Source organism: Apodemus sylvaticus, chromosome 12 (assembly GCF_947179515.1).
Source record: "Apodemus sylvaticus chromosome 12, mApoSyl1.1, whole genome shotgun sequence".
NCBI classification, from domain to species: Eukaryota; Metazoa; Chordata; class Mammalia; order Rodentia; family Muridae; genus Apodemus; species Apodemus sylvaticus.
This window is the reverse complement of record NC_067483.1, coordinates 34,341,650-34,364,679: the sequence shown is the minus strand read 5'-3', so window position 1 is coordinate 34,364,679 and position 23,030 is coordinate 34,341,650. Positions and strand designations below refer to the sequence as shown.

Here is a 23,030-nt window from a genome sequence, read left to right as displayed (position 1 = left end):
CTGTAACAGAGCAAAGGAAACAGACAGTAAAGATAAAAGAAAATCTTTAAAGAGAATAAGTGCAGTCTCCTCAAAGCTGAGTCAGAGGAATGAAAACACACACACACACACACACACACACACACACACACACAGTTATTTTGCACTCAAGGTTCAGGATATCAGACTTTAATAGAACAATATCAAACAAAACGGCAAACAAAACTACCCAAAATTTTGTGGGAATACATCAAATCTGTAGTTTTTAAGTCTCGGTTTAAAATCCAGCCTTATTTACTAAGGCGGTACCTTAGTAACTAGTACCTTTACTAAACACACACTAATGTCTGTCTTAATTAGGCTCTTGATTTAGAGGAAATTACATGGTTTGCTACCTTGCACAGATTGGTTTATTCTTTCAAGCTTTCAATGAGACCAAACTATATGCTTTTCTTAACATGTACAGCTAGTTGTTATTTGATTCTATACTTTACTGTAACTAGGGAATCAACTGTGCTACAAAGTATATTTATATGCCTGTGAAGAATAGGAATTATAATTAAAATATTGTGTTTTGCAAAGTAAAACATTTCTCTGGTAATGTGTGTTCCTAGTCTTAGACCTCTACTCTGTTAGCAAAGATGCTGGCTGGAAGCCTCTGGGCTTGCTTTCCAATGCTGCCATTTCCAAAATAAAATGCTATCTAGATGTAAAATGAATTCAATTTAGAATGAATGAGACTATTAAGGTAAATACTAATAATGTGAATGCATGCGCGCGCAGACAGACACCCCCCACACACACCCCCCACACACACACCAAAACCCTATAAGTGAGAGACAAAACCACAGGATTTTATTTTCAAAAGGATCAAAAGCACAGAAACAGACCCTGAAGTGGTGATGCACCATAAGCAATCCAATGGGAACTTGAGAAGCAACACTGGCAGCCTGTGGGAGGGGCTCTAGTGCCACAACAGACACAAGCGGCTCTTGCTCACATAAGGTGAAACGGCACCATAGCAGGGCACGAGAGTTGTTAGTTTTCTCTGTTACCACACAAAAACAACCAAATGCACTTGGAAAACACAGACAGAAGCAGATGACTAAGATACAGAACACTATTTCAAAATGACATTTGCACTTTTTTATAAAACCCAACAAAAGGCTACAATACACAGTATCCATACCAATCCTAGAGGAAAAAAATCACCGCCACTCATCCCAGATAGCCGAGGGACCACTCACCTCTTACTAACTGGGTGCATTTCACCACATCTGTGTGTGGGTGTTCAATGGTGATCTCAAAACCTGAAATGAAAAGCACTTTTTTTCCCACCTACTTACCACTACAGTACTTGCCTGAGCAACGCGGCTTGCCATACAATCATAAATGTCTAGTACACTCTTCAGTGTTAGGGGATCGGTTCCAAGGCCAACGTTAAAGCTTCTTATTGCTGACACATGTACTACCCTCCAGAGTAAACAGTAACTAGTTTCTTATTTCTCAATAGGAAAACAGACAATTATTTAAACAGGGACAACCTGATCTAAAATTTAGGATTTTAATTCACCTGGGCTTATGTTCAAATCATCAAATAATTATCATGGCTGAAGTTTATGTATTAGCTCTTTAACATTAAAAAAAAAATCTTTGCTTCAGAAGATGCAGGAAAATGTTTTTCATAAACATACTCACTGCCAACACCACCACCAAAGAAGTTTACCTACTATAGCTGTCTTAAGTGTCCTGTTAAATCAGAGGAAGAGCTCCATCTCCTAAGGGGAGTCATGTGCACGGGAGCTATGCTGCACACGGTCTCTATGTATCTTCAAACACCCAACAAGTGTTGGGAAGCTTTCAATGACTATCCAGTCAGCTCTTACACTTTATTATCTAGTATTTTTAGAATGCCGAGTAAAAGTCTTAACAGATGAGTAATTGGGAGTTTACAAAGGTGTATTTTACTTATATCCTTCTTGCAATAAACTAGCAAAGTAACATTTCAACTAAAGAGATTTTTTTTCCAGACAGGGTTTCTCTGTGTAGCCCTGGCTGGCCTTGAACTCAGAAATTCGTCTGCCTCGGCCTCCCAAGTGCTGGGATTAAAGGTGTGTGCCACCACTGGCGGGCTGAGATCTGTTTTCTTATGCACACTTAAACATTAGGCATTCATTCTCCATGTGTAAGAGTGTGTCATAAGGCATACATACTACTCACTATTACTTAGTGGTCTAGGGACAGAACATGGTCTCAGAAGCACAGAAGCTGATGGTTCTCCCTGACTCCCATCTACAGCTCCTATGTAATGCCTTCATACCATAAAAATAAGTTTTTCCTTTATAATATTACTCTCAAATGAAACTGTAAGTTTTCATAAATTCATGTAAATGTTGTAATTAAAACAACAATGACAAATAGGTGGGCTCAGAGGTAATATACTCATTTTGATTTTGTGCCTTTAATAAAACTTAATCCATGTGTTTTAAATAAACTACTTGTATAATACAAATCTGCCAGCACATGTGTCTATGCATCTGTCTGTGTGTCATTCTTTTTGATAGATACAGGATCACTATGTAGACCTGGCTGTCCTCAAACTCAAGAGAGCAGCCTGTTTTTGCCTCCTCAGTGCTGTGAATAAAGGCATGTACCACCATTCCTGCTATTTATATTTCTTTTAATATTTGAGAATGGAATAACTGAAATACAAAGAAAATTTTGCTATATAAAGCAGCAGTCTTTATTCCATATGTGCAGTATGGAAATGTAACTGGTAAGGAAACTGTCTCAAGTTTACACAAGTGACCAGAAACCTGTAGATTTAAATTCTGATCTCCCCAGAGCCTGTATTTGTGTGACCTCAACTTGTTAGGCTCTTCTCTAAGGTCCCTGAACTTTAGTTAAGTCTAATATTCCTTTTTTTTTTTCTTTTTAAGACAGCCCTGGCTGTCTGTGTAGCCCTGTCTTTCCAGGAACTCACTCTGTAGACCAGGCTGGCCTCAAACTCAGAAATCCGCCTGCCTCTGCCTCCCAAGTGCTAGGATTAAAGGTGTGCGCCACCACCGCCCAGCTAAGTCTAATAACATTCTTAACCAGTTTGCTTATTATCAAAGTTCACTCAAATAATGACTACATCATGTTTAAATAAGAGGACTGCATAAATTATGGGTACAAAGCACCACCTCTGATTAAGAACTATCTCACATCACTGTGTAACTCACAGGGAGCTGCCACTGTGAAATCCATCACACTGAAGCCACCGGCACTGTTCAACTAAGATATACCAAAAGAAATTTTGGAAAAATGGCTGCTTAGAAAGAATAAGCAATACTATTTCATTCCAAAGTAGTTTCAAACAACTTTCAATAAGAAGGTATTCTAGAAATTTTTGTTTAGGATACTGCATTAGTGAACACAAAATGATATAAGCACACATACCCAGTGTTTGTAGCATTATAGTTTCAAGTAAAACCAGTTCTTGAGTCTGCTGAAGATAAGCCTGCCAGATAAAAATGGTATTAGATGTTTAGAATAAAATACAACACTTAGAGAGTTCTGGACTGTTAGACCTCATAGACTACAGAACAACAGTTGCTTACAAATATGAGGCAAAGAGAGTTAACATGATGGCATACACCTTTAATCCCAGCACACAGGAAGCATAGGCAGGCAGAGCTCTATCTATGAGTTTGAGGCCAGCCTGGTCTACAGAGCAAGTTCCAAGATGGCTGGGACTATTTAGAGAGACCCTATCTCAAATATATGTACTATAAATATAGAAAACTGTGGCTGATAAAACAAATATGAGGTAATACATGAACACTGCTGCTCCTGGGACATGTCTAAATGGATGGAACCTCTTTTAAATACAGATGTAAACAAAGCCAAAGGAACAAATAAAACAGTACTAGAAAACAGGGTGGCTTAGTTGAATAAGGACCCACAGTCTACATAGTACAAGTTCCCAGGCACTGCTGCTTCTAGATAACAAACACAGGAGCACCAAGCCACGGAGAGCACTTAAATCAAACTCGCCCCTTAAGAGAAAACTTACCAACTCATGTCTGTGAGCTATTTTTATAATTAACTTCCCTATGAAAGGCAAATCTTAAGTCCCTAGATCAATACCATGCATTCACCATAGAGACCCCAAATATCACAGTACATTTCCTCTAAAATTCAGGAACCTTTCACAAGGTTCTTGGAAGAAAGCACATAGAAAATTTCCTGCCCCTCTAGGCTCAGGACCTTAACAACTGACCCAGGTGAGAAGGAAGCTATACATCACACATAAGCTGGGTGTAGTGCCTATACCCTTGGCAGGTGGAGGCAGAAAGGCTGAGTTTGAGGTTAACCTAGACTACACATAGAGCTAGACCCTGGCATATCTGCTCTAAACGCATGTACACACATGCTCAGTTTTGTACGAACACAGCCCAGAGAGTGAAATCACCTTTACTGTCACTGAGCTGATTTTTAAAAGACTACTATGTGCATACTAGAATAAATGAATTTATTCTATTAACAGGAACTATGAGAACTATTATTTATTATTTAATGTACACACTGATATTTTGTTCATTCAAAAACCAGCATCAGTGCTGAATGTGCCAATCTTCTATCAGAGCTAAACTTAGGACTTTAAACTTGACATAAATCAAATGGAACTAACTACTGGTCTAGAGTAAACTGGAGTCTCATTCTTCCTTCCTCTGCTATGAGTTTCAGTAAAGAGTTACTCAACTTCTGGTTGTAAGCACACCTACCAACAGGTCAGGTCATAAGGCCTATCCTTTCCACTGCAGGTGCACTCTGAGTATAAGTCAATGAGTTCGAAAATAATTCGAAATAACTGTCAATCAAAGTAGAATGATTTTTGAAATCATCTTATACAATTTGGGATGACATACAAATTCAAACCATACATGGGTTTGACATTCCTGTCAGAGAGCCTTTGGTTTTAAACTTGGAAGGGAAGGGAAGCCCGTTTTTTACATACATCACACTTTGTATCCAGCAGTGGCTCGAGCGGGTGGAGACAAGCGTGTGCCACTTTGATAACGTGCTCAAGCTTCCGAGCCTGTTCTTCTACCTTTGCAGCCAAAAACAATGCTGTAGGTGAGATTATCTGTAGGAGAGATTTTTAAAAACTGGTCATGTAAAAGCAAATACATTTTGGGAAGCCTCTACATTCTGGGATGGGGAAGGTAAAACAGGAAATATATTATTATAGCATGGAGACTGATATAAAAAGCTTTCCTGGTTTTTGGTGCTGGGGACAGAGCGAGAGAGATTTGCACATGTTGAAATACAGGCTTTGCCACTGAACTGTACATCCCCAGCGCTGATCTAATTCACCCTTGTTCTTCCCCCACCTCTCCTAACACACTGTAGCAATGGGCACACTGCATATCAACTTAAGCAACACTGAGACTAAAAAGTTCTCATGACTCAGTACCACAGGGCCAACCAATATTCAAAGTATTTATTTTGTAAATATAACAGCAAGAGGGAAAAAAGAATTTGATTTTCGGTTAAATATGAAAACTTTAGTATTAGTGAATACCCAGTGGAGATAAAGGAAAAAAATAATACAAAGCGATGCCATAGCTTTAAGTGTTAAGACACCAAGCAGCCAAGCAGACCACACTGCCTCTGCTTTCAGCTCAGCCATTACTTCCGAGTGCTTAGTACTCCAACACAGGAATTTTGAAAATGAACATGCTACATTACTTCACTACAATAATAAAAGCATCTAAACAAACAAACAAACAAAAAATCCAGGAGAAACAATAAAGAATAGGAGACTAGAACCTTTTCTAAGAGGATGTCTGAAAAATAGTACCCCTCTAAATATAGTAAGGTAAGTTCTTGGAGCATTAAGTATAAACAGCACTAACTACACATACATTGTCTATGAAAGAGACTGGATTTCAATAATTATCTACTCCTGGAATCAATATTAAACCAAATAACTATTGACTCAAAAACAAAACAAATTATAAATTCAAATGTTTAAGAATCTGCACAAAGGAGCCGGAGATGCCTCAGTCAGTGGTTTAGAGCACTTGTTATTCTTGCAGAATACTCAGATTCAATTCCCAGCACCTACGATGGCCCACAACCATCTGTTCCAATGCCACCTTCTAACCTGAGGGTACCAGGTATGCATACTGCTACACAGACATACATGCAGCAAAACATAAAATTTAGAAAAACAAAACTTAAAAGAAAGTGTATGTGTGTAAATATATATAAGCGTGTGTAAATAATTTACACACACACACACACCCCACAGAATGTTGATTTCTAAATGCTAAGACACAGGTACCTATTATTCAAAAGGCAAAGAGGTGCTCCATTATCAGAGGGTCATTCATGACACAGAAATGGCGCCACAGGAAGGGGAGAAAAGAGGCACACACTTTATCATCAACAGATTTATGCCTTTAGGAGGAGAAGGTATCTGAGAGAAGAAATGAAAATCCTCTCCTGAAAGTGCTTGAGACTTATGAAATCAACATTGGACTATGGATCTGAAGGAGACTTTTCCAATTGAACTTCATTTGCATGAGAGTAAGTAGACTAGAAATAACTCTGAGAAACTCTTTCTGTCTCACTGTGTAGTCTCAGCTGGCCTCTAATTAGAGTCCTCCCCCCACCCCCAAGTGAAGGGATCCAAGGAGCACGCCACAGGGAACAGGAGCACACTGCCACACTAACACAGTCTGTATGTTCAATAGCTCCGAAGGTTCATGGACTAAAGGCCTAGAGTAGCACCAGATTGCTAGGTCACTGGAGGAAGCCCCCAAGGGGACTGTGGCTGTTTCCTCCTGATTGATGAGTAGTTTGCCGTGTTTTGGATGTATTTCCTTTGCCAGAATCCCAAAGCAATGGCAGCAGAAACATAAATCCTAAATCTTTTTACAGTAACAGAAAGCTGAATCAATACTCATTAACGTTACGATGGTAATGCTGAAGAATTTCAAATTATCAAGAATGCCCCAAGTAAATCAAGTCTGCAATCAGTTAAGAGAAGACTGAATCATTCATTTGAATTCCCATTATCTATCACTGAGTAGCTGATGTTCACTAGTGTATGATGTGGCTAATGATACCTAAAGGCACCAATATCAAATTCCAAGCACTCCAGATGCCACTCTGGAAATCTGAGAGCCATCAACTATGGGAGAAATTCAAGAAGTCCTCAATAAAATAAAAGTACTTTCCACAACCTCTCATTCACGATGTTGCTCACAATCTAGGAGGTGAACTAATTAATTTAGCCTTCAACTGATAACACTATCAAGAAGAAACCAGAAGAGACTCAAAAATCCAAAGTAGACTTAAATTTATTTCCTAACTACAGAAGATCTATTTGCTTCAAAGTCATTTATTAAAGTCTCTACCAAATTTCTCAGCTAACTTCTACAATTGCTAACAATTCCTCCCCATGTTCTTCGCACTAGCATGCCAGTCTCAATACTAAAAATAAAAGATACAACTACGTTCAAGCTACATGACTTTTCTTCTTAGAAGACAAGACAGTTTCAATTGGATCCCTAAGGGTCACATAACTTTTAAAACAAGAAGCACACAAGGAATTAGGCAGGAATCATGGGACAGATTCCTGGTTTGGTTACCCACACTCTTTCTCATGGAAGTCTTTTTGGTCCTCATAAATTGCTTAAATCTTGTCTTCTGCAGTGTAGTACTCAATCCATCACTCTTCCTAGTCAGTTCCTGGGAAACACACTAATTGAATCCCATACCTCTAACACCTACAAACATCTTACTCCATTAGAGCTGCAAACAAAATCACTTTTTTAGATGGACTCCTCGTAACTAACAGCCATCTGAACTTTAAGTTCAAAGTTGACTTTGATCATACCAGGTACTACTGCATTCTACAAGGAAGACTGTCTTTTCTGATCAGCTTAGAAGAATTCCTGAGGGATTGGGCAAAGCATTACTAGCTTTGTTACTATTATGTTCAAAGCTGAGTTTGAAAACTGCTAGCATTTTCTGGCACATGTAAACATGGTATAAAGCCAATGAATTAACACCATTATTAGAAAAGTACAGACAGTTTGGTTTCTGTGACAAAACAAACAGGTTAAGTTCACTGGGGAGAGGCTCATGCAGTACTTCAGTGTTCTAATATCTGGTTCAAAAGACCTCAAATTACTTCAGCTAAAGAAAAGTGGAAGAAAGTTGATCATTCATTCATTCATGAATGAATGACAGGGTTTCACTATGTAGCTTTGGCTGTCCTGGAACTCAGAGATGTGCCTGCTTCTGCCTCCTGAGGCCTGGGAGTAGAGGAACATTGCACCTTCACATCCAGCTCCTCTTACTTTTTTGAATGTTACATTCTCAATCTAAGACAAATTTTTGCAGAAATCTAACACACAAATGCTGGCGATGAGAGTAGAGGTAATGAAGATGCCAACCGTAGCCAAGTAGCCAGACTGTTTCACTGTACTGTTATCTAAGTAGCACAGGAAAATTATTCTGTGACCCAGGAAGCAATACCTGTTTACAAAGCTGTGGTAAAAATACAACCAACTAATATATGCATGGCATTTTGGGTGGTACTCCATAGGAACATGACTGAGATAGTACTGTGTGAAATCAAACAACTGTGCACTGTTAGGTCTGATCTTAAATTTAAAAAGCTTGTTTAAAATCCCCCCTCTTGCTCATTTCTTCCTTCAAAGGTTTTGTTGTAGATCTAAGAATATTTAAGCACTGAAGTCATGCCATCCGACATCACGTCTTGCTCTGCTCCTGCCCATTTCTGGCCACTTTCCCCTCTTTGCCATGACACCCTCTCACTTTTGTCCTTCTCTCCAATGCTGGCTTCAACCTTGATGGTTGAAAGGAAAGTCAACTGAACTGACAGAAGGGTGGGGTAATTAATTACTAAGTTGTTGAAAATGGATGCAATCAGTTAAGTTTCAAATGACTCTATTTGGTTCTCATTGATTTAATAGTCTTGATGAGCACAAATGCCCCAACTAAATAATGGGCTGACTGAGGAAAGTCCCAAAGAGCCTAGGAGTCCATGCTGGCTGAGAAACTAGCAGGAGGCTCACTCTAATTGATTGTGTTGTATTTTTATGCTCTCAGAGTAGGAAGACATTTCTCCTGTCCTCTTAACTAACTGCCCTATGTACGTCTAGGCTACCATCAACTGAGACTAATTTTTTAGTGTCTTTTAAGTTGGCTTTATTAATAAATACTCACCTAGCTCTAATCACAGCTAAAAACTGGAGTACTTATGGGGGAATATCTACACTTTAGGAAAAGCTGGCAAAGGTCCACAGCTAATGAGGAAAACCACAAAGGACTACAGACATGGCTCAGTACTGTTAAGAATACTGGCAGGTCTTCCAGGGGCCAGTTGCAATTCCCAGAATCCACACAGTAGTTCTTAACAGTCTGCCACTTGAGTTTCAGGGGACCAGACGCTCTCTTGTGGCCTCTAGACAACTGTGGTGTACATACATTTATACAGACAAAACCACTCATATACAAAATAAATCTTACAACAATAACAAAATGCTCAAACACTATGATATGCATAAAAGCTTCAAGGCACAAGCTTTCAAGTATTCTACATAAGCCTTACTAAGGACACACTTCTAGTGGTATTCTGTGATACAATAGCAAGAACTCTATAAACCTGATAGCTGACCCTAAAATTTATATGGAAATAAAAGACCAAGAGAAACAATAAGGGGGGGGGGGCGGAACCTTACACTCTATGAATTTCAAACCTACCGTAAGGCTTTATCAGTCCTCATAACACATTGACTCGCTAAGATTTTGGCTGGGCCTCACATATGTTGAGAATACAACATTATCAGAAGTAGAGAGACTTTACCACCCTTGTGTAGAAAACCTGAAAGTTTATGAGATAATAAGGGCAGGCATAACACACTGTACTGGGACAATTGTGAATATTCACATGTATTAAAAAAAAGAAACCGCCTACATTACACCATAAACAGTCATTAACTGAAAATGTGTCAAAGGCCTAAATCAAGATCGCAGTCTGTAACATTTTTACATAATATAGCAGACATAAAAGCCAGATATGGTGGTCCATGTCTACAGTCCCAGCACGTGGGAGGTAGAGGCAAGAGGACCAAGGGTTCATGGTCACTCTTGATTATACAGTGAATTCAAAAGTGGGTCTGTATATATGAAACCCTGCAGAAAATAAATATTTTGCTTTAATTAGCAAAATACATTCTTAAAAAAAAAACAACACACAACTATTAATGATCCTAGATTAGGCAAGGGTTTTTCCAGTTTGACACCAATGAGGCATCATCACAAGCACAGAATTAACCAAAAATAATAAACAGGATATTTATGTTACAAATATTGTCAAGAAAGTGAAAATCACAACAGACTGTTTACATAAAACTACACACACGGAATGTAGAGCTACTGGAACCCTCAAACGGTATTTATGGGAAGGTAAAATAATGTTGACTACTTACTTTAGGAAAGAGCTTGACAGTTTCTTGAAATGTGCTTCAAAGAGCCATCTAAAGCACCGAAGTCTAAAACGAACACACAATCTGAGCTTCCACTAAAACTGCACATGAGTGCTGCCCTGCTCTACAGCTGCCAAGGAGAACAACCAGGTGGTCCAGTGGTGCAGGCACATGACATGAAAGATCCCGCAGTGGGAAGGAATGACGCCAACGTGCTGCATTGATCTTCAAAAAAAATTAATGCTACGTTCAAGATCTTATCATTAATAATCCCATTAATAAATTATAAAAAACGCAAATTTATGGAGATAGAAGCTAACTTTAGGGCTTATTAGATCTGTAAAAGGGGAAGGTACTGGTGAACACTTGGTTGCTACAGGGCAGTTTCTTTTGAGTGGGAAAATACTGTAAATTGGATTGTTGTGATGGTAGTTTAATTATGAACTCAAAATGGACAAAGTCTATGGTCTGTGAATCATCTCTCAACTAAGATACTTTTAAAAGCAGCTAATGTTAGCTGGGTGTGGCCGTGCATACCTTTAATTCCAGCCCTGGAAACAGAAGCTGGTGGATCTGAGTTGGAAGTCAGCCTGGTTTACACAGAGTTCTAGGGCAGCCAGAGATACATAGTAAGACTTTGTCATTAAAAATAAGTGAACAGCCGGGCGGTGGTGGCGCACACCTGTAATCCCAGCACTCTGGGAGGCAGAGGCAGGCGGGTTTCTGAGTTGGAGGCCCAGCCTGGTCTACAGAGTGAGTTCCAGGACAGCCAGGGATATACAGAGAAACCCTGTCTCGAAAAAAACAAATCTAAAACCCCCCAAAACCAAAAAAAAAAAAAAAAAAGTGAAAAAAGCAACTAAGCTGAAGATAACAGATCTCTTCAGTAGAAAATAAACACTAATGCCACCTTGGAGAAAGGCTTAAAAAACCTCTGCATTCTTGAATGTTTAATGACTGCCTCCAAATGATCACAAGTTGTTCTCCCTGCCCCCCCCTTAGTCCCCCCAAGTTGTTTTTAAGCATGAACTGTCATCAGTTTTTACTATTTTCAGATTTAAGCAGAAAGCAATAATTGTTTCCTTTTAAAAACTTCTAAAGGAATTCTTAATTTTAAATTTAGCACATTACTATAGCTGGGCCCCAATAGTTTTTTTTTTTTTTTTGACTGATATATCAGTATCTATAGCCTAAAGCAGAGATGTTAACCAGAAAAACTCAGCCACAAATCACCAGAAACTTGGAAATTTCTTTAAAGTAAAATTAATTCAGATGTACTTTATTGAAATAAACTAAAACCAGTACAAAATATGTTAAATGTAATATGTTTTATATTTTTGCCATATTAGAGCTCTAAAATGCGGTATTTTATCGCAACACCATATCTTAATTCAGGTGTTACTATCTCAACAAGGTAAAATACAGGCCTATAAAAACAAAATTATGCTTAGCAGAAATTAGTTATCCTGCTGAAGTTATGAAATTAAGACTCGTTACAAACCAACTTCCTAGTGCAATCACTACATTTCATCACTTCTGCTTAGTGCCTATCATGACCTCCCAGCTTCCGTTTAGGAAGATGCAGCAAACATTCACCAGTAGAAAACAACTCAAACTACTTGCTCCTAGCCATTTCCCATCAGACTCTAAGATAAGCTCTAGGTAAGTTTCTTCTCTCCCACTAGGATACATGTCCCTTAAGGGACAGCACTGTTTATGTCTGCAGTATCTATAAAGGAAGTGGTAGGTCCACCACTGCTCGTTCGTTGTACAGGCACGAACAACAGCACTGTCACTAAGCATGTGACCAGCTTCACACCTTTACTATTAGCATGCCCGCTGTACAATGATGTCATATGTAAAACACTAACAATGAACAAGTGATAATATATCACAGTCTTCAGAGAAAACTCCACATTTCTCCCCAAACAGAGCTATACTATATCAACTTTACAATCAGAACCTCAAGTGTAAAAATCAGATTAATGCCTCCATATGTGAGTTGTTAGTTCCCCAAGTCATCCCCATCCTCTAAAGCATGGTATAAGATGATGATTTAACTGGATTTTCACTTAGGAAACACTTTAATCACTTACAAGCCATTAACAATCTAACTCTTGTTCTAAAGCTGCCCTGAAAGTCAGTGTAAAGAGGGACACAGGTTCCTTCTCTTGTGCTCTTCTTCTCCATAGGACACTAGTACCCTTGCCTTCATTTTAGGCTGCCAAGCCTGCAGATCTGTGTGCCTATGATTTCTGTACATTATAAACTATCTGGTCTCAAGTACTTGGCTATAGCTATTTTATACCAAAGACAGTAACAATCAGTTTTTAGCTTGGGTGCTGCTCAACAGAACAGTTGTTTGGAATTCATGAGGTCCTGGGTTCAATCTCTGGAATACCGCCAAGAAGAATAGCTTAATGTTAGGACAAATGTCCTAAGCCATCACAAAAACATGGTATAAAAGACATCTCAGGGGCTGAAGAGATGGCTTAGCGGTTAACGCACTGACTGCTCTTCCAGAGGACCCAGGTTCAATTCCCAGCACCCATCTGAATGCTCACAACTGTAACTTCAAAATTTGACACTATCACACAGGCATACATGCAGGCAAAACACCAATGTACATAAAATAAAAATAAATAAAAAAGAAAACCCTATACATCTCTGTAATTCAGGCACTGCATACCATTAGTCAATATTCCTATTTAAACCTATTTTAAAGACACAAAACTTTGAAAGAAATATCTTAGAGTTGCTTTTGGAACCATTTTGAGGGAATCAATTAAGCTGTGATATAATTTGTAATATTTATTAATAAACAATTCTCCAGATGGATCAGTCCTGTTTGACAGAACAAACTTCAAGTGACTCAATTTGCTAAGTTAAAATTAGCCAGGCATAGCAGAGCACGCCTACAATCCTACCACTCAGAGGTAGTCTGAGGGCGGGCGAGCCAGACCACACACAGTCCAAAAGGACTCTTGCACACCAATGTTCCACATTCCAAAAGGATTTATGTCATTTAAATAAATATAAAGGATATCCTACTGTAGTGCTGTGTAGAATTATCATGGTTTGGGGGATATTATCAAAGGAATCAACTAAAATCCTTTCTTGACTTATTTGAATATTCTACCAAGCCCCACAGAATAACAATAAACTAGCACACCCAAAGAGAGGTTCTAAACTTATAACCAAAGTACACACAAGACATGCTGGGAAAAACCCAAATACAAATGCAGGACAGGTTTGCTCGGCAAGACCCAAAGCCGGGCATTTCTGTAGTAAGAAACCAAAGGCGAGCCAGGGTATGTGACAGGTCTGACTGCAGGAACGCCTCAACAGAGCCGACAGAGTTTACTGGAAAGGCAAGGTCTTGCTAGTGAATAAAGAACCCCAGAGCAGGCTCAGGAGTGCAGCTCTGAGACGGACCCCTATGCTCTCCTGGCAAGCCACACCCAGGAGACTTCTGGGAGTAAGGCACAACAGTCTGGGAAGACCAAGAGAGGGAGAAGCCAACAATGAAGGAAGAGCCAACAGAAGGAAAGAGCTTTGTGAAATCACATTGCAGCCCATTCTCTCGAGTGCAGGAAAGCTGCAGCTCACAACTGTGAGTAGGCAGGGTGCTCAGTTCACATAAAGTCACTCTAAACTCGGAAAGCTGTGCCAGCACAAATCACACGGAAAAAAAACTACTTAAAAAAAAAACAAAACCAGTAAATGGTGCAAGACATCTACTTGGTAAAGAATTAACCTGGAGTCTTACATTTTACATTTAATAAGCTTAGGAACTTCAAGTATAAATTTCTGGATGAAAACAAGAAACGTTTTAGAACACTGGATTTTGCACCAAAAATTAAAAAAGACAGCCTAGCATGGTGTCACATCCCTCCCCACCCTACCCCCCCAGACCCTCCCTCCCCTAAAACACAGGGTTTCTCTGTGTAGCCCTGGCTATCTTAGAACTAGCTAGCTCTGTTGACCAGAGTCTCAAATTCGGACTTTTCCCTCAAACTCAGAAACACCTGCCTCTGTCTCTTGAGTGCTGGGATTAAAAGGTATGAGCACTAGGCCCCTGGTGTCTTTTAATCCCAACATTTGGGGCCAGACTGATCCAGACAGTGAGTTCTTAGACAGTCAGGGTCATATATTGAGACCCTGCTCAAAACAGCAAACCCCACAGAGAGCAGCAAAGCACACACCCAATGAAGCCAACATGCAGAGCATCATAAAACCCAGCAATTTAACTAAAAGCCTGACAGATCAGAGCAAACAGTTCTCCAAATAATACGCATAAGTGTCCGACAAGCACATGAAAAGATGCTCAGCTCAAGCAAATGTCACTCAAAATGGCAGGATGGCAGGCACAGTATAGACAGGCCACGGAAACTGGAAACCCTATAACTTGATCATGAAGATGCAAACAGCACAGCTGCTGTACAAAGTGATGTGGGAGGTTGCTTAAAAATTCAAAGCAGAGGCTGAGGCAGAAGCACTGGGAAAGGCTTGCCTGGGCTGCACAGTTAGTGTCAGGCAAGTATTGGCTATGTGGTGAGACCTTGCTTAAAAACAAAACACAACACAGAACAAAAAACCAAACGGGCTGGAAAGATGGCTCAGTGGTTAAGAGCACTGGCTGCTCTTTCAGGGCTGGGGTTCAATTCCTAGCACCCACATGGTAGCTCACAACACTCTATAGCTCCAGTTCCGGGGTGGGGTGGGGTGTGTCTGACACACTCACAGACATGCATACAGGCAAAACACAAATGTACATAGAATAAAACCAAATCATTTAGAAAAACAACAACAAAACTCCAAACCATCAACCTACTTTCTGTACATTAAAACAGTTTAGATGACTCAGCAATTCTACTTTTGGCAATATTCAGAAGGATTTAAAGCAAAGTCTTGGATGACTGCCTGTGACCCTCATAGGTGAAAGGCAGCAACAACTCAAGTATCCACAAGTATGGTAAACATAAGAGAATGTCATTCAGGCTTAAAAGGGAAATTAAGCATTATGCGAAGTGGAAAAAGCTAGACAAAGAAAATGAACTGCTGTGTACTTCCACTTTGTCAGAGTACACAGCACACATGGGCAGTGAGGGAGAAGGGGGAAGATACAGTTTTAAACAGGCAACACAACACAACACAACACATAACCCCAACCAAGAAGAAAACAGAATGATGGTTGCCACAGGCCCAAGAAGCTGCCAGTGGCAACCTTTCAATTTGAGGGAATGAAGCAAAGTTCAGGTAACAGCTGCAATGTCTTCACATGAATATGCACAAAATACCTAGTCACATTTTATCACAAAATTCAAATTATAACCTGTTTCTGGTCATGGTGTGAATACAAAATGTTCCTTTGGTACTTCGGGAAGTTATAGAGCCATCAGCAGGTGGAAGGGGGCCACGCTGGCACAGCTGTGAAGGCTAGCCTATATAGAGACAGACCGTGGTTCCTGCCGAGCTCTTTTGCGTCCCAGCTCAAAACGATGCAAACAGTCTCCCACCAGTTCTAGCTGCTATAAACTGGCCTGCCCTACTTCTGTGTGTGAAACATCTCCTTCCTTTAAGTTGTTTCTGCCAGGTTCTGTGGTCACAATGTGAAAATAACTAACACAATTCCAAACTAATGAATACCTAAAGAATGGTAAGAGCACGAAAGAATCTAAGCTAGACCGAATGAGAACGTACGTAAGGATAACTACCAGTATCAAGATATGCTAGCGCACAATCACTAGGTTATGAACACCTTACTAGCTGCCTAGAGAAAAACACATTAATAAAAATGAGTGTAGACAACTCATTCACAAATGAGTCTGCTTCGTCAAGAGAAAACTACCTGAGCAATGAGACACACACACTGCTGACTCCTGTGAAGCCAGACAACATTTAGTGACAGCTGAAAATCACAGAAGAAAAAGCAAAACAGAAGCCACCAGCCTAGAACTTCTCAGGCATAGGTGCCATAGGTGAGGCTTGTCAAGGTGGAAGATACTTTCCCACAGACTCTAATTACACCAGCTGCTGGTATTGGTGGAGGCGGCTAAGGAGTCCCCTTCCCACACAACTGCCTATCCCACTAAGAGTGGGAAATTTCAGGAATACAAAGAGGCCCCAGTAGCACAGAGATGGAAGCAATGTCTGAGACTTGTTTTTGTCACAGTAGCAGTGTGACTTCAAAAAAAGGAATGTAACCTGCATGATTCCTATCTTCCTTATTTGCATGAAAATAGAGAAAGAGAATACCCACACAAATGAGCACACAAGAAATCTAAGAATTTAAAGAAGTCACTCTTCAGGCACACCTTTAATTCCAGCAGAGGCAGGTGGATCTCTGAGGCCCATGTGGTCTACAGAGGAGTTACAAACAACCAGGGCTACAACTACCACTACCACTTCCTCTCCCATGAAATCAAATAATCTTAAACAGGAGATAATGAAACCAAAATTAAATAACAAAATTTACAAATTAACAAATTTACAATAAAATAATTAAAAGACAAAGTAAGAATACCTTATTAACAAGATTTGAGAAATGTAGACCAAGCTCAAACTACTAAGTAACACATTAGTAGTTCACACTAAGGCAGTGTTTACTGTTAACACTAAATTTAAACTTAAAATTTTAGAAATACCAAAACTGTCCCTAGACTCCTTAAAACAGATTTTCTGTTTAAACAGAAATCATGCACATAACTTTTATTAAGGTCCTTGGAGAAAGGGCCTTATTATAAGAAATGAACAGAATCTGCAATTACTTCAGCTTTAATTGGCATTCGCTCTGTTCTTCTTCACTCAATTTTTTAGGTTAATCCAGAATTCCTCCATCTTAGGACTGGCGACCTCTCCCCCTGCCCGGCCCCCACTAGGGGAGGAACAGCAGCATTCGGAGCTTCTAAGCACTGGAGACCAGTTATATCCCCATACCCACTCACCCAGCAACAACAAGCATCGCCCAGAGGACAACACTGACTCTCAGAGAACGATTCACTCACTGTACACTACACCTTCTGATGACATCTTACAAACACCTCCTTGCTTGGGAGGTGTCCCAGTTATAGAAAATTGTCTAGTGTATACGAGGCCCTGGGATGAATCCTTACTACTACAAAAAGTAACTATACCACACCATATCTAGGAATTAAAATCTAAATCTATGTTCCCATGTTAATGCTGTGTGCTATCTGAAAGAACTATGGTGAAAAGAGAAACTTCTGTAATGCAAGACACACATATGCACGCTTATACATGCCAAAAATATTCCAGAAAGGAGGCCCCAAAATGGTTAGTAGCTGATACTATCAGACAGGGAAGCTTTATCTTAACCCCAATTCTACTGTTTCATTTACTACACACCTATAATACTGTTCAATAATGAAATACTTTCAATCTTTATAAAATGATACTTGAGGGTTCTTTCTCTTAAGACTGAGGTAGAAAGGGCCATGACCTCAGGTTACACTTCAGACACTGTTGGGCTAGGGCTGTTACACTTTATTAAAGTAATAAGTAAGCCCCTTGGTTCCCCGCCCCCAAGACAAGGTTTCTCTGTGCAGTGGCTGTCCTGCAACTTGCTCTGTAGACTAGACTGTCCTCAAACTCACAGTGACGCAGCTGCATCTGCCCCCCCAAGTACTGCGATTAAAGCTGTATGCCGCTACTACCTGGCCTAAACTGATAAAAAAAAAGTTATGAGGCCAGAGAGATGGCTTGGTAGTTATAATCACTGGCTGTTCTTCTGGAGGACCCAGGTTCAGTCCCCAGCACCCACATGGTGGTTCACAACTACAGCTTGGTACCACAAGTACAGCTCCAGAAGATCCAATGCCTTCTTCTGGCCTCTGCAGAGAACAGGTGCGCACACACTGTACAGACACATATATGCAACCAAAACACCCACAGACACAAAATAAGGAAGTCTGAAAAACATGCTTTTATATTTATTTTCGTGTGTTTGAGCGAGACAGGGCTCTAGAGGGAAGGGGGAGAGAGGAAGAGAGAAAGGGAGGAGGGACGGAGGGAAGGAGGAAGGGAGGGAGGGAGGGAGAGAGAGAGAGAGAGAGAGAGAGAGAGAGAGATCCTTCTATTGTGTGGGTCCCACAGATTAAATTCAGGTTCGCAGGCTTGGCAGCAAGCACTTTTCCCTGCTAAGCCATCTCACCAGCTCAACAGATTTCTCTTACGCTTGATCCAAGAAGGGTATTTTTTATTTACCAGTCCTAAAGATAGTTTTATTTTTAAGCTATATACAGTCACTTATTCCTTAGAATGATTGGACTCTCCAAGAAAACTGACAACTGGAAAACAAGTTACTCGGTGACAGATACAGGCTAAGTCTGACTCCAACTCTTAATAAACAAGCACCGAAGTGCCTCTTTACTCTTAAACCTGTCAATCTGAGACCCCAAAACAAAACAAAACACTGAATACTGAAGGACACCTTAGCATCACGGAAGCATGACAGTTTAGGACCTTACAATTTATCCTAGCATCTCAGCTTCTTATTCTGTTCGGTTTAATTTATAAAATGATACTTGAGAGTTTTTAAAAAAATGATACTCGATTATAACCTTCTGAAAAAAAAAAGCCTCAAGAATGCAGGAAAATATGAATTTAAACATGACTGAATTCAATTTGAGACCATCCCTGAAGGATCAGGTGTGTGGGAGGGACTGCTGAGGCTATGCTACTGATTCAAGCACATAACACAAATATTTAAAACCACCTTTAAGCTGAGAAAGCCTGCCAGAAAGCCGTCAGAGATAAGCGGGGTGATGCTGTTTCTCCATGTGGATATTTCCATCATCCATTGGGAAACTCCTTCATGCGAAGAAGATAATGCAAACTAACGGAGGACCCAGTACAAGTGGTGAAAGCAAGAACGCAGGTGCCCTGGACTACTAGGCAAATTTAAAGAGACAGATTCTACCATTGAGAAGAATGTTTGCTCAAAGCAAACAAATGAGGCCACAAAAACAAATAAAGGAAGGGCTCAAAAAAAAGCAAGGTCTGTGGTGAGCTCTTATACTCAAAATAGAAAAGCAAACCCATTCACAAAAGTAGGACATCTACAGCTCTATAATGAATTTCCACGATTTTGACTTGTAGTTTCTACCAGCATTATCTAGGGCTACATTAAAAAAGCCAAGTTTACTTAGTGCTCACTAATTCACTGCTCCTTTTAGAGAGCTGAAATAAAAACGCCATTCTCCTACCATAAGCATTAACAATAGGTTCTTTTCTTCTCTACAACACTACTATTGACCTAAGAGTGATACAAAATAATCCGGAAAGAGCAAGACTCAAAACAGATTAAAAGAGAACAGGGACTGCAAAAGCCCACAGTTTAAAACACAAACAAAAACAAACAAACAAACAAACAAAAAAACTGTCTCAGACAAAAACAATTTGCAAATTTGATAAATCAGGTTAGACTTAAGTTCAATTGAACTTAAAGCAGGAATTAATCTAAACCATAAGCCACTTCAAAAGCAAAAATGTAAGAAACTTTTCTAAAACTGTTTCCTTAGCAATTTCGAGCCTAAACTTCACAAGCCAGCCACAAAGAACGTTAAGTCCTTATGTGGTCTAGTCCTACACGTGCCTTTCAAAATAACACTATCAAAATTCTAATAAAAGGCAAATTATAAAGAGATGAGAAAAGGGGCTAAACATTTATAAACAAAACACACAAGAATGGGAACTAAAGAAAGCATTACATGCTATTCAGAAAAGATATTGACCCATAACTTTGATAGCTTTAAAATAGAAGTCACGTACAGTGTGCCACAGGCCAGCACTCAGGAGGGCTGAGGCAGGCAAGAATTTGAGGCCATCTTGCACTGCACAGGGATATGGTCTCAAAGTAAACTAATTTATTTATTAAAATAACCTAGCTGTCAAGATGCATATGTTATATATATTCAAGACCAGTACAAGACTATCTGACAGGCTTACTGTAGCCAAAACTAACAGAACGTGTTTGATTGGTGAGCTTGGTGTACTGACACTGGTGTAGCCAGAAAACCTAAAGAGACAATTAATGCAAGGCTGGGCCTAGCTTGATAATTTCTTCACACTATAATTAACTCCACTGCAGAATTCCTCTAAACAGCCTGCCTACCTGAGACTCAATTTATACCATCTGAAACAATGAATCCTATACAATACAATTAAATGACCCAAGGACTAGACTTGCTCAAACTATTCTGTTGTGATTACTGAAATTATTCTAAAATAAATCACCACCCGCGAATTTTACACAAATGAAACACTGTCGCTTTTTGAGTTAAGAAACCTTTGTTTCTCCGCCAGGCTTGGTGGCACATTCCTTAATCCTAAGCACTGGGGAGACAGAGGTAGGTATCTTTTGAGTTCAAGGCCAGCCTAGTCTACATATTTAGGTCCGGACAGTCAGACCTACACAGTGAGACCCTGTCTCAAAACAAAACACACCTCAAAACCAAATTCAGCAACAAAAGACTAACGCTGTGCTTTATAGTTTAATTAATAAAATTCTCTCTCACATTCGCCCCTCTGCATTTGAGGCAAAATGTTTATTACATAACTCACACTTATGGTATCCGCAGAACACTCAATTTAATAGTAAAAACAACGACCAACTAACTAGTATCTGAATTATCTACTCATTTTAACATTCGGCGACTAAAACAATAAAACAGTACTTACATTTCTGTTGAATTTGGTGAAAGAATGGTGCATATAAAACCTGTGCATATAAACAATCGCAGTGTTTATTGTAAGCTGAGAGCTGGGATGCAACGTTTAGAAAATAATCTGAGCAAAAAATATTTCCCAAAACTAAATCAATATGAATTTGGGGAACGCCCTTTCCATTTACTCAAAGTCCAATCCTCAAACTGAATGTATGTAAGAAGTTTGCGGGGAGAAGAGAAATCAGTCTGGATGCCAAGTTACTCTAATACGCTACGTAGAGAAAGCCAGGAATTATTTGCAATGGCTACCGCTTAGTACAGTAGAAATAAAGTAGTCAAAAGGCGCGCGCCACACACCCAAAGAACATGAAACATCTCCGTGCGTTCCCACGGCGCAACAGAGCCGCCCTGGAGCCGACAAGGAAGCCTTGGAAAACACTTTCCGTGAAACATCTGGGACCTTCCTACGTCTCAAGGCCTTTTCTGACTTCCGAAGGAGAGGAAGGGGCCGCCCCTTGGCTTTGCTCACCCCGGATTCCTCTCTCGCCAGGGAAACACTGCTATTCCCTACCGCATCACGCGCTTCCAGACAAGTTACACAACGCGGGCTCCCGGCCCGCCTTCCCCGGCACATCTCCTCTTCCTCGGGCTCGCCGCGAGAGCTCGGGCCCTAGCTTTCTGTGTGTTTTTCCCGAGATCAAAAGACGGCAGAGGGAGCGGCGCCATGTTCCCGGGACACTAGGCCCGGTCACCCAGCGAGCGCGACCGGGGCGTGTGGGACGCAGGGCCGCAACTAGGAAAAGGATACACATTGAGACGTTGCCCCATGTCCTGGATGAGGTTGGCCGCCTGCTGGCGATGCGACAGCTCTTCATCCGCTTCTACTCCGCAGCGGCGGCTCGGCGTGTTCTCCAGCTGCTCCCGAGTAAAGAACCAGCGAGAAGAAGCTCCACGGCCCGACGCCATGACACTTCCTCCTCCGCCCGCACCCTTAGCCCGCCCCCTCCCCGCCTGCCTCCGGGACTCCGCGCCAATGCATCGAGGCCCCGCCCCAATGCGCTCTCCGTAGAGTGGGCCACGCCTTTTCCGGACCTGCTGCTACCCATGCGCACGCGCAGGGACCCTCCCCGCCGGCTCGCACTGGTCTTTTGCTTTCTCTTTCCGGCCTCCCTCCTATCCCTCGGTCTCCGGCCCGCGGGACCACAATGCTCCGCGCTTCTTGTCACAGGGAAGCGCCGTAAAGTAGGGGTCACTCGAAAGAAAAGGTCGACGCGGTGCATTCTGGGTCTGGGAAGGGGCTAAGGAGGGGCGGGGCGAGCAGAGACGAGGTCACGCGGCTGCTCAATAGGGCTTGGGCGTTATCTTTCAACTAAACGTTTTGTGTTGTGGTCTGTGAGTTTGCGGGTGCGTTAAAGTTAGAAAAGGCTCGTTTAGTCTCGGCTTCATGCAGTAGCCTCCATTTTCTTACATGTTAGTGGGTGTATTTTCTTAGCTGTGTTGACTCCTATGCCCGCGAATGGCTACCTTCCGGAGGTCAGCCCTGGGGGGAGTTAGCTAGGAAAGAAATAACGCTAATTCTAACAGTGATCGGCACTTAGGTGTGTCCTGTTTTTTTTTTTTTTTTTCCTTTTTAAATCGCTAGTAGATGTTGGGAGCATGCGCCTTCAAAATGTTACTTTAAACCTAAAGCCATTCAAGGGGTATGGGCTATTTATTTTAAAACAATGTGCCATGTGACCCAGGCTGGCTTTGAATTCACTCTTGTAGCCAAGAATGACCGTGAATTTACAGTCCTCTTGCTCCCCTCTCGGAAGTGCTGGAATTACAGGCCAGTGGCATCACTCTGCAG

At 40.8% G+C, this 23,030-nt stretch overlaps 1 protein-coding gene across 4 annotated transcripts in view; it reads right to left on the bottom strand.

The window, feature by feature from the left end:
* Ccnt2 (cyclin T2) overlaps positions 1 to 22,177 on the bottom strand; it is a 31,674-nt gene extending 9,497 nt beyond the window's left edge. For 3 of the 4 annotated variants that reach the window (XR_007980573.1, XM_052201209.1, XM_052201210.1), the window contains exons 1-5: positions 21,990 to 22,177; positions 21,195 to 21,276; positions 4,982 to 5,110; positions 3,421 to 3,481; positions 1,227 to 1,289 (exon numbers count right to left, since the gene is read on the bottom strand). Coding sequence is in view for 2 of the 4 variants with exons in the window: in XM_052201209.1 (XP_052057169.1) it covers positions 1,227 to 1,289; positions 3,421 to 3,481; positions 4,982 to 5,110; positions 21,195 to 21,276; positions 21,990 to 22,147 (493 nt within the window). In the remaining 2 variants the exon portion in view is untranslated. Of the gene's footprint in view, positions 1 to 1,226; positions 1,290 to 3,420; positions 3,482 to 4,981; positions 5,111 to 21,194; positions 21,277 to 21,989 lie in introns of those variants that run through there. The other variant, XM_052201212.1, reaches the window with a different exon arrangement.
* Between the last annotated feature and the right edge of the window lie 853 nt (positions 22,178 to 23,030).